This window comes from Adiantum capillus-veneris, chromosome 8 (assembly GCF_014529385.1).
Source record: "Adiantum capillus-veneris isolate H3 chromosome 8, ASM1452938v2, whole genome shotgun sequence".
NCBI lineage: Eukaryota > Viridiplantae > Streptophyta > Polypodiopsida > Polypodiales > Pteridaceae > Adiantum > Adiantum capillus-veneris.
The window spans coordinates 34,264,886-34,277,608 of NC_140938.1; the positions used below are offsets into that span (position 1 = coordinate 34,264,886).

Below are 12,723 nucleotides of genomic sequence, written 5' to 3' on the forward strand. Positions count from 1 at the left end.
CCAAAAGCCTTTTCTTTTTCCGAGGGGCATCTCTAGCGCCTGCGTCGTCCAGCTATAATGGAGGATTCGAACATGTAACGTTCGGGTGATTCGTAGATCTGGTCATGGGGCCTCCTGCGCTCAACATCTCCTCCAGCGAGCCGGTAGAGGACGCGCAGCAGAATCTCCTACCTTCCAAACCTCCTCCTTTACCGGAGGATTCGCTCCTGGAGGTGCAGTCACAACGGCGGGCCAATTGGGCGCGGTTCTCCTTTGCCTTTGGCGTCGCAGCATGCATATTCGCCTGTGTAGCCGCTGTCTTTGTGTTGTTTTCCTGCAGGCACCGAAATCAAGCTGATTTTTATTCCGATCCTGAATATACGCAGAGATGGGGCTTTTCACGGCCGCTAAAAACCCTAAGCAGACCAGTTGTCCTTCTCATCTCATCAGATGGCTTCCGGTACGGCTACCATTGGAAAGTGCCACTCCCCAACATTCATCGGCTTCAAGTGAACGGCACCGAAGCAGTTCCTGGCATGATCCCTGTCTACCCTACACTTACTTTCCCAAACCACTACTCCATAGCCACAGGCCTCTACCCTGCTTGGCATGGTATCATAGCTAATTACTTCAGCGATCCCTCTTCCAACGAGAGATTCCACCCTGGAATCATTGACCCAAAGTGGTGGCTTGGAGAACCCATCTGGGAATCTATTGTTAAGCATGGTTTGATTTCCGCTACCTATTTCTGGCCAGGCAGTGATGTCTCCAAGGGCGCTTGGAATTGTAATCTTCCCTATTGTCAGCATTACAATCACTCAGTCCCTTATGAGGATAGAGTTGACACGGTTCTTGCTTATTTCGATCTTCCCGACGATAAAAGGCCCAGCTTGATCACACTCTACTTTGAAGAACCTGATCATACGGGACATATGGTCGGTGCAGATGACCCTCACATAGACAAAGCAATCGTTCGTGTTGATCAGATGCTTGGTAGACTATTTGATGGCCTTGATGCAAGAAATGTGTTCGATGATGTGTCCATCATCTTGTTGAGTGATCATGGCATGGTGGGTACCTGTGATAAGAAGATAATTTATTTGGAGGATTTTGCACCTTGGATATCCATGCCCTCTAGTTGGACAGATACTTTGAGTCCTGTCCTTGCCGTGCGCCCTCCACCTAATGTTGATGTAAAAGAGGTTTACCAGAATATCACAGAAGCTTTGAGCTCTGGAAAGGTTGCCAACTCCGAGTTTCTACAAGTGTATCTAAAGGAGGATTTTCCTTCAAGATTGCACTACTCGAGCAGTGATAGAATACCGCCCATCATTGGGATTGTTGCAGAGGGGTACAAATTGGAAAGGAAGCGATCGCCTGCCAAGGAATGTGCAGGAGCTCATGGGTATGACAACGAGGCTTCTTCAATGCACCCCATCTTCATTGCACATGGGCCGCAATTTGCCAAGGGGCGTCAAATCGCATCTTTTGTCAATGTTGAGGTGTACAACCTTATTGCATCTATTCTGGGCATTCAAGGAGCTGCAAATAATGGTACTCTTTCTTTTTCACGCACTGTTCTACTCCCTTCAATATAGGTGTCAAATGTTTTTCAACCTCTTGATATTGTGCTTGAGAAGCTTCGGTGAAATTGGGCTTTCATTATGTCACGGTTGAATGAGCCCTGGCCTAATCAGTCAAGCTGAGCAGATTGCCAAGTGCAAAGACATACCTATTTTTGCAAATGTGCATAATTTTTGATAGTTTGTATACAATTATTGGGTACTGTGTTTATTTGATAAAGACCAAATTATCTGTTTATCTACTTATCAAAGCTCAGGATGATTAGTGTTTGTCATAGTGCCTGCTAAGGTAAGCAGGAATGAGGCAAATCCTAAGCATGTACTTGATGCTGTGTGAATGGCAGAGAAATTTGGTTTTCAAGCTCATGCTACCTTTGTTCTGCTTTATAATCAGTGGCTTCATCTCTGTCTGCATGCTTTTGTGTGTTATTGGGGACCTGAATGACAATGGGGCTAGTGATTTTGTGCAAATTTGTGTAGCTTTCTATTGTGGTTTTGTGCATGGCTGCATTTCCAGGTCTGATTTACAGCAGAAATCGAAGTGTGCAGTTAAGAGCTATAGCTCTATCTGCGCTTTGATAGCTATCTTTTCACGTCAATTTCCTTCAAAACTATTAATCCTAGTGCAAGATTAAAATATACCACTTGGAGTTTCCCTCTATTGGCTCCGGCGTTTTAAATGTCCTTATGTTGGCCAAATAGACATCGTTAACTGGTGTTTGGGGCAAATAGCCAATTTGGGTTTAGCTTTTGCCAGACTTGTACTGCCGTTTTATATAGCTTCATGCACAAACTTGAGTCATTTGCGGTTGATCCTTTTCCTTGGCTGACTTTAAATGCATACTTTAAGAAAACGTTATTTTGGGCTGTAGAGAATAAGAATTTGATGTAATCATGCGCAACATCATCTATTGCGGGAAGAATGCCTTTAAAGTGTATTACAGGGCAGACCTAGTTTGGTTGCAGATGTGGAGTTTATAAAGTTCTGAAGCTATGAGGAAGTTGTATTTCATGATATTTGTTGTAAGACTTTGATTTATCTTCTAGCTTTTCACTAGTGCCTGAAAAAAACCTAGGTCTAGCGTAACCTCACCTGCAAAATTTGAAATCTACCTGTTAATCTTTAATTTGAAGGTGAGAGCCTACCAAAATTTAGGTGTAAAACCTCCAAATATTTTTAACTTGCCTCTGAAATTTTCCATAGTTTTATTTTATTGTTAGCATTGGCTGAAACTATTCAATGCTTAGCAAGACGTGCTTTGCAATTTAGAATTAATAAATGGTAGAGCTATTTATTTGCTTATTGCTGTGTACTATGATGTGCCTAATCATGGGTGCTCTGATTCGGAAATTTTTTTACTTAGTTGGGCAATGCTCACACAAATGGCTTAATAGAACTCAGCCTTGTAAATGCAACTATGCCAAAAAATGTGTGGTTGCAAAAATAAGAGACGAAAGTTACAACTAACAGGTATTAAGTTCAAGGCTCATCGGATAGATCTTTGAGATCTCTTGTTATTGCTCCTCGGCCTTTTAACTTATTTTTCGTCTTATGTGTGAACATATATGAGGCTTAGTTATTCAAAAGTAACTGATAACTAAGCTTCGGGTGAGCATTGCTTTGGTTTTTCGGGGACTCTTTAACAACCATGTTTTCCCACGATTTTAACAACCATGTGGTACTACCAATATAGTTCTTTGGTGAAAAGTGAAGACTTTGCATTTGCTAAATGTAGCTGGATTCTTCTTACTATCGTTCTTCACACTCAGTAAACAGGTTCTTTGCAAAGTAGTTACACTTGTATTTAGCCGGACAATGTTGGCATTAAGTAAGCATTGTTAATCATTTTGTGATGCTGAAGCTTGGGCTTGCCTAGTGCTACAGCCACAAAGTATGTTGCAAGTTTGGCAAAGCTTGTATACTTACTGCTCTCTATTGAAAATTCCACCTTGTTTAATTACCAAAATGACTTCATTGTTTATCAGCTAAACTTTAGGAAAGTAGAACAATTCAAATGCTTTGTTATTAGAGACTTGGCTAGTCGAGTGTTTGGAGTTATCAGTGCGTAGAAGAAGACATGAAAAGCCAATGGATTTAATTTGTTATTCAGACATTATGTTGAATGGGTAGGCTCACATCATTGTATTCAATATTAAGCATTCATTGCCTTTGGTTTCTGAATTGGTTGTGCACAAGAGAGCCTATTCACAGCATAAAAGGTCTCATGTTGAGAGTCGAATTTTAAACCTTCTTGTCCATCCAAGGTACATAGATATCTACGATCATCCCTTTATTGCATGACCCTATGGATATACAAACCTAGGTTAATGAGGCACCCTATGGCCAAAGAGACATATAGGCAACTCCCCACACAACATTCTACACGAGTATCCAACGCACTATGGCTCCTGAAAGAGTTCTATGGTTAATTGGTCATCATATTTTGCTCACTTAGTTTTTCCAAGAATGTTGGGAGTGAGATGGGGAGAATGGTTGATTCCAATTTTCAATCTTGCTTCGACACTATTCTATCAACCTTTCACCATCCCTTCCAATTCCCAAATACTCACATACACATAGACTATGACATCGCGTGCGTGCACGCATACAAAAAAAATAAGTAAAATAGATTGACAAGGACAGAGTGTAAGAGGGATTGTAAGAGATGTAGACATAATCATGGAGTGCATAGAGTACCACAGCATAGCATAAAAGAGGGAATGAAAAATTTAGGGCATCTACACAAGAAATGCAACCCCAAACTTCACGGCACCTCTTGTGGAGTTTGGTATTTGATATTTGATATTATTTGTTGGTGTCAAAAATTGAAAGCCTCTCTTTAGTCCACTTTATGTGCACCTCTTGTGGAGTTTGGTATTTGATATTTGATATTATTTGTTGGTGCCAAAAATTGGAGGCCCCTCTTTTACACTTTAATCTCACTTTAGTTATGAGTGGAACACATTACTTATTGCATAACCCTCTTAAAGTGAGTTCTCATTTGCCTATTTACAAAGCAGCGATAGTGGCTTATTGATAAAAGATCTAAAATACTGTGCAAGAATAAAATGACCAAGAATTGTCGGCACCTTCTTCTCAACTCTCAGAATTTAAATCTATAAATCGTCATGCACTCACTGTTAGCAAAATCAAATAGACATCACATAATTAATCATTAAGTTAGCTATCTCAATTGCAGTTAACCACATGCAACAGGAGGGTGCCAATCTCGTAACATCCCTCCCACCAAGGATAGCAACTATCTTTAGTAGCTCAGTAGAGAATCAAACTGGAGGGTGCCTAGTCTCGTATCAGAGAACCCAAGGGTCTACATGTTTTATGTTTATAGACAAATCATATGGCTAAAGGGTCACTGGTCTCCTCACTAAATCATTACATCACACAAATATTAACTTATATACAGTACGTTTCTGATAAGGACCATGTAGTCAATCCTTCAATGACAATGTTTTCTTTGATTATGACGTATACATAATACAAATAGCAGCCTGAAAGGTTGCTTTATGATGACTTTCTTTGGCTGGCCTATGTGGGAATATTGCAAGTTTTGATGTTCTTCTTTGGTCTCATAAGATAAACACAATATCATGAACATGACAACAAAGACATGCATTTTGGAAATTTAAAGGGATTGAATAAAAAATATCCTCATGAGGTTGTTGATTGAAAAATTGACTCACTGAAGAAATGGATTGCACTCCTTTTGGCAAGGTCACCGCTATTATTGTTTTATCTTTGTGTTTCTCAATGCCATTATATGCTTTCAAACATGCCACTAAGATGTGTTAATTAAAGAATAAAAAAATGTCATGTGCAATTTTTCAAGAGGTGCATCATCTCTTCCCCAAACATGTTCCTCCTATGTGGCCATCTTTCTTATTGTCCTAGAGAGAGTTCAACATGCATCGCAAGCCACAAGCAACCAAACATTTTGTGATTAGTACTTCTATCTGAACCCAGTATGAGCTTTCAACAAATTATCGAGAAGTTTTATTGTAATATCATGTCTACAATGTGTCTTTTCCAAGAAGTAGGTAAATGACATATTGCATGACAAAAATTTCACATTAGGGATAGTAGATTTTTGTATTATTTTACAATCATGAACTTTCTCCCCATGCCTACCTAAGAGCCACTGAAGGCACAAAGCATCTGTGTTGTTCTCTAGTAATTTTCAGAGGTCATACTTCGATACTCAAGCAATAGCCTAGAAAAACCAAGAACATATTTATATTTATTTCCTTGTTGTCATATGGATATATGTCATTATAATTTTCACCTTATAAATATTGGAAAAGTAAGCAAGTCAAGATATCTTTGCGACACACACTTCTTACATACACATCACATTTTTTGCATTTTTGCATGGCCACATGGCATCATTGTTTTAGTTTTGTTAATTTCAACTTCTTGTAATTTCCTACTAGGTAACATTTGTACTTTAGAATATTCCAAAGTATTACCAAGTGTACATGTCATCAAAATCTAATGTTGATGTTAGAGACTGTTTCAACCATCAAAGCTTATTTAGACACATGATCCTCGTTTTGGTCAATCAAGTAAAATTTCTTTGCTTTTGTATCATTAGGAATAGAATTAAGTAGAAAACATCTTGAGGTACTAAGAAAATCACAACAAACCCTTTATTTAAAGAAGTGCTTATGGCACTCAAAACCATAAAAAAATAGCTTGATTTAGTCGACAGTCAAAAACCAAACCCATTGTAAGGGATCTACAACCATACATTAGGGGAACACATTGTGTCACTTTAAACATTATTTGTCTTTCACCACAATTATTATGCGTGGGATAAGTACCTACCATTGGTGGAGTTTGCCTATAATAACAAAGTGCATACGTCTATCGGGAAGAAAATCATGGAAAGTGGCAAGAATGTTATCATTTAGTGAGGAATCCCAATCCTCGAGCGAGTACTTCCGAGCGAACAAGAAACCAAGCGAGCATAAGCAATGTAAAAGATTAGATCAATAGTGTAGCAAAGTAACCATGTTGCATCTCAAATAGTCTCAAACAAAAGAGCCATACTCTTCCTTTAATGTGTTCACACACATTAAAAGAGTCTCAAACAAAAGAGCCATACTCTTCCTTTAATGTGTTCACACACATATTGATACAAGTCTTTTCCTTGCTTCCGAACCATCTTCTTGAGCATATTCCAAAACTCTATTTGTGCAAACTTATTCTCCATGGTAAATTCACATGTTGCAATTGTCGTAATTATGGGCACAAATAAACCAAGATATGGTAACTCAAATGCCACATGTCCGTCATAATGCATAGGTAGCTCTTGAACTTGAAAGATATCCTTTGCTTGCTTGAGTGCCATGTGATATAGGCTGCTTTGTGAAGGCATTGCATACAGTATACCAACTACTTTGGAGGGACCATGGGACTATTACTATCGTGTCCTTCATTCCAATGCCTTTAGAGAGAGAGAGAGAGAGAGAGAGAGAGAGAGAGAGAGAGAGAGAGAGAGAGAGAGAGAGAATGAGGTCGTCTTCCATAGTTGCGAGATCACAATCGAGGAATCTTTTCTAAAAAACCAACCTTTTTGGTCGCGCGTCAAAAATGACTTTGATGCACCGATGCCCTTGTTCAGCATTCCCTACCTCCACCTTCTTCTAGAATTCCACAAAAGTGGGCCTAACTTCGCCACTGGCAGCGAGCTCTGCATGGAAGGGGTGAGCATGCTCTCAACCAATCTAGCCAATTACGCTATCTCTCGCTCCTCTCAGACTCAGTCCCGCCTATATAAGTCACTCACAGTGATCGAAAAAAACCTAGGTGTAGTGTAACAAAAACCTAGGTTTAGTGTAACCCCACCTACAAATTCTGAGATTTACCTCTAATTTTTATAATTGGTGAGAAAACCTCCAAAATTTGAAAAAAATTAGTATAGATTGGTATAAAAATCTTCAAATTTACTCAATTTACCTCAATTGTTTCTAACATGTAGGTTTGACAAGTTTTTGGAAAAAAAGCTTTTTCGAGCACTGGTCACTCACTCTCAGAGGTCGAGTTTAGTGAATTTTGAGTGTCGTGTCTTGTTCACTCGCAAGGCTTCTCTCTGTCATGCACTTAGAGTCTCAAAAGCAAGTCGGACTCTCTCTCTCTCTCTCTCTCTCTCTCTCTCTCTCCGTGTCTCTCTTTTTTTTGGAAAAGACTTTAGAAAGACATTTCCAAAACATCAGATACAAGCCCGTTCAAAAGACTCAAAATTCACTCAATGTCTATCCAACTGATGGCTTCAGCCACAGTGGAAATGCTCCTAGCATGCGTCTTCTAAGAGCTCTATGATAGAAGTCAAAATTCATGAGCCTTCTTCCTCTCCTGGCTTATGCACTAATTAGACACTTGTCTACTTCCTAACAGTGGGAACATTGGTACGCTGATTCTGGTTTTGCATATGCTGCTTGCATCTAAACCTTTGTGGTGGCTCTCGAACTCTTCTCGTTGTATGGGATCTCACATAGACAACGTGAGTGAATGGCACATGAAACACAATACTACATTTTGGCGTAAAGCTTGGGAAGTGTGTACCCATCATAAAGGCAAGCATCTTGCATATCTCGCACAGCAGCTTGTTCAACAATGTTCCTTGCAAGAAACCACTTGACAACCTTGTCCTTGGGCACACATAGCCCACCATTGGAGCACCTGATGGGGTTGGTGTGGCCTCTTCCATGCTTGTTACATCCACCGTTACGGCGCTTACTGTCATGACTGCTTATGCTGCAACTACTTTTGCTTCCTCTTCGATGTGGCCATCTCTCTCTCTCTCTCTCTCTCTCTCTCTCTCTCTCTTTTATATAAAGAAAAAGTAGGCTACATTCAATCGTCGCTAGGCTTACTGTCTCTAAATTGTTCCCATGAGGTCACTGGATACACCTTTACTACAGAATGTCTCTTGACCTAGAGATGCCCCCATTAGCGCTTTGCAATAGTATTTTAGCCTTCATGACAGAAACGGCCTTGAGTATAGAGGCAGTCACGGTGTTGATACTGATGGTGCTTCTCATGTTCATCGCTATGTCCCTGGCGACGTGCTCTTCTTCATCGTCGCAATCCGTCGCATAGGCATCAACGGGGGAGGGTGAGTTGCAGTATGAGCCTCTATATCGTAGGATGCCCTTTTCTCCATCAATGTAACAAACTGAGAATTCTATTGTAGCCGTATTGAGGAGGTGGATTTTCTAGCGTAGCAAGATCCCTTTGGAAGGGGACATCTCTGCAAATCCTTATACAAAAATCCTTTACAACTAAATTGAGAAGAAAAAAAAGCATTGTCATCCGCCTACATGTTAATAGAAGGGAAGATCTGACCACCAGCCTCTTTGATCTTCTTCTCCGCAATCTTAGAGAAGAAATTGGCTTTAACGACCAGAGGAGTGGGGGGAGCATTGCCTTTACCTAGCACCTTGAAGTACCCAAATGGTGTGACATCCAGCAAGGGCCCCTTTCGTTTCGGAGCAGATTTCGCAGAGTCGGGCAGAAGCAAGAAGAGATGATCCACATTCACAATGGGACAGTGTAACTTGTTCATTGTCTTGTGAAAGTAGCGCATACCTACCTTCCCAAAGTACCTAGGGTGATATTTGTCGAACAGAATGCGATGGTGGTGCATAATTCCTGCATTACCACGACCTCCGGGATGCTTTTTGTGCTTGCCAATTCTTCCTTGGCATGCATTGATGTGACCTCTCTTCTTCCTGTTCTTCTTCAATTTGGTTGTCATGGCGGCCTTCCTACTCTCGAACCGCCACTTGGCTGAGTTCTTTGCTACTGTTGTGGGCCAGTGTACTGAGGACAAGCCTGTTGAGCACCTGGATATTGCGTCTGAGGTAGCTGGGTGCCATGATATTGAGACTGAGCATGTTGGCCAGCACTCGGATACTGTGATTGAACACCTGAAAATTGTGGTTGCAATAGCGGGACCCCAAGATAATGTGGTTGTTCTTGCTCGGGAAGTGTAAATCGTGGCTGTCGCTGCTGCACACCTGGATATTGCGACTGAACTGGCATATAGTATGGGGCACTCTACATGGGATGGATTCCTCCATAGATAACGAGTGAGTATTGACCAACTTGCTCTCCAGCAGAGGAAGTCTCTCTCTCTCTCTCTCTCTCTCTCTCTCTCTCTCTCTCTCTCTCTCTCTCTCTCTCTCTCTCTCTCTCTCTCTCTCTCTCTAAACTCAACTCTTTCAAGGAGCGCGCACCAAAGTCTCTCTCTCTCTCAAAACTCAACTCTTTCAAGGAGCACGCGCCGATCTCTCTCTCTCTCTCTCTCTCTCTCTCTCTCTCTCTCTCTCTCTCTCTCTCTCTCTCTCTCTCTCTCTCTCTCTCTCTCTCTCTCTCTCTCTCTCGGGTATACAACTCTGAAACTTCTAGGTAGGCTTTGAAATACACAAAGCAGACCTAAAAAAACCACCACACAAAATTTCCAGCCAAAAGTAACTCGTTTACATAAGTATTTCAGGCTCTGAAAAATTTCAGGCCATCAAAGCCGAAAGTCCTGAGACCGATATACGATGTAATAGCCACAACCCGTGCCTTGGCCAACACGTGCCTTGGCCCTCTTTCTCCTACCGACTCTGTAGCTAGCACACTCAAATGCCGAAACCAAAACAGCCAGTGTCACTGAAATTTCTTCTGATGAGCTCATACTCTTTCACCTTCAAGCCACTCTCAAGGAGCTGCATGGCCTTAGCTCCCCGAACAGTTACATAACAGGCAATCTTTTCATTCCTCCTAAATTCCAAAAGACCTCACGAGCCTTGGAAAAGACTGGAGTTTGCCCACTTAGTTGCTCAAGAACCTTAGCAGCCCTTGTGAGACGATCACCACTCTCACCGATTGATATGTTCAACACAATCTTCTGCACTTTGATCTCCCGCATGGGGTTGGCAGCCTTCTTCTCTGCTGAGACGGCCACAGTTGCGACGAGAAGAAGCCCCCACTGATCTCGCTGATACGCTGCTACGAAAAAGCTCTCTCTCTCTCTCTCAACTCTCTCTCTCTCTCTCTCTCTCTCTCTCTCTCTCTCTCTCTCTCTCTCTCTCTCTCTCTCTCTCTCTCTCTCTCTCTCAAAACTCAACTCTTTCAAGGAGCGCGCGCCGGCACGCGCTCCTTGAAAGAGTTGAGTTTTGAGAGAGAGAGAGAGAGAGAGAGAGAGAGAGAGAGAGAGAGAGAGAGAGAGAGAGAGAGAGAGAGAGAGAGAGAGAGAGAGAGAGAGAGAGAGAGAGAGAGAGAGAGAGAGAGAGAGAGAGAGAGAGGAGTGAGTAGTCACCTTATAATCCAAAAATGCCGGTTAAAAGCAAGGGGAAAAGGAGAAATTCTGCCCCAAAAATAGAGAAAAATAGTCAAAAAGATGGGTGAGCAGTCAGCTTAATATCGTGCCATTTTCAATTTCCAAAATAGTCGGTTAAAAGCAAGGGGAAAGGGAGAAATTCCAACCCAAAAATATTCGCGGTCATATTCTCGAGAATGTGCACACATACTCCTCGATGCTATGTGGATGCAATGACACTCGCGTCCTCCTCCTTCCTTCAAGGTTGGGGGGACTGAAGATCCTAGCCATCCAATCAGGGCGTCTGCAAATTGTGGAATCTAACCAACCGTTTGTCATAGATGTCTGACAAGTTAGCACGTGGAAAGCTCTTGCCATTCCACTAATCAGGTTAGTCCAGTTCAGTAGTGGGAATGCGCTCAACTGCCGACACATCAACGCTCATAATCCCCTCAATTTACTCATTGTCACGTGTTCCAAGGGATTGTCTACTCTAATCATTGCCCATTATGATTGCCAGTCATTTCATGACTGATCCGCAATTCAAGAGCACTCAGGGACTGTAGAATCGGGCAAATGGTGCACAATCAAGACTCAGTGGGTTCTTGAGGCAAATTTGCACCAGATATCAGGGCTGTACACTGCTGACTAATCAACCCAGTACGTTAGTGTTGGCCCCCCTCCCCCCGACGCTTGAAGGTCGGGAATGGTCGCCTACTGACCATTCCAAATGTAATCAAGGCTCCCGACCTCCGTCGATTGCCCATGATTAACGAGAATGGTCAGTAGGAGACATTCCCTACACCTGCTTCAACCCGTCGACAATGAGAAGATGGGCGACATAGCCTACCTTTTGTGGTTCTATTTCAAGCTCTTCACCTTCCAAAGGCCCATTTTTGTCTAAATGCTCCCTTTTTCATCTAAATGCTTATGCTAGCTTATATATGTTCTTTTAAAATAATTGAGAAAATGGACCAAAGAGGATACATCCCCACCTTCTCTGGCTCACACCATACCTCGCAGGCACTAGAATCGATTGAATGAGCAGGACTGCTATAGCTATGCTTGGACAGTGTAGCTATAACTTTTACATGTTGTATCTTACAATCTTTTTAGTAGAAATTTTTCATCTCCCTCATAGATGTAATCTCACTCTTGTCATCCTCTGTATGTAAAATCAACCTTGCCTTCTCCAACATTGCATCAATATGTTCTCAGTTTCCATCAATGAGCCGCTATTACCCAACAGATCAGTCACTCATCCAATGACATTTGCTGGCTAGAGACCTGCCCTGTGCTTTGGCCTCACCTACACTCTCACTTTGCTCACTCAATCGTGGCATCAATATCTCGACCTTCATAGTTGGCGATTTTTGCTACTTCACATTGTGCAGAGTCTTTGAGAGGTCTCAACGTCTCCAAAAATATCCGGTAAGGTTAACTTGGAACACGTTCGACCTTCCATATGCTTCACGATCTTCAAATTCTTCACAGCTTTACAAATTGTTTACTTTTCATCTTACAAATGTCGATGGCTTTGCAACATTTTTCTTTGTTCTAAGATTAGAGAGGCCTACTTGCTGGCTACTCTCATAATTGCATTATGAAAATTCCTCCTATTAATCTGACCATGCAAGCCGCTGCAGCACTCGATTGAGTTTTTCTTCTTCTTCTGCTTGCCCCTCAGTCCTAGCATTCGCAACAGGGTTTTGCTCCATGGTAGTGTGTCCCATGAGCTCTTAGCTAGTTTCTGACCTGCAGACTCCTTTTCCTTCTCCTTATACATTTAAGAACATCAAGCACAATGGCAACATTTCTTTCGATGATGTGAT

The 12,723-nt window shown here is 41.8% G+C and overlaps 1 protein-coding gene and 1 pseudogene across 1 annotated transcript; one reads left to right on the plus strand and one right to left on the minus strand.

Moving 5' to 3' along the window:
* On the plus strand, window positions 1–1,806 carry LOC147451947 (nucleotide pyrophosphatase/phosphodiesterase 1-like). The gene has a single exon (XM_086517809.1). The coding sequence runs from the start codon at window positions 105–107 to the stop codon at window positions 1,575–1,577; it is 1,473 nt and encodes a 490-aa protein (XP_086373935.1). The 5' UTR covers window positions 1–104; the 3' UTR covers window positions 1,578–1,806.
* A 7,093-nt stretch (window positions 1,807–8,899) lies between these two features.
* On the minus strand, window positions 8,900–9,340 carry LOC147451948 (large ribosomal subunit protein uL15x pseudogene; annotated as a pseudogene).
* Between the last annotated feature and the right edge of the window lie 3,383 nt (window positions 9,341–12,723).

Coding starts and splice junctions, on each gene's coding strand:
- LOC147451947 (XM_086517809.1), top strand. CDS start 105: ATGGGGCCTCCTGCGCTCAACATCTCCTCCAGCGAGCCGGTAGAGGAC.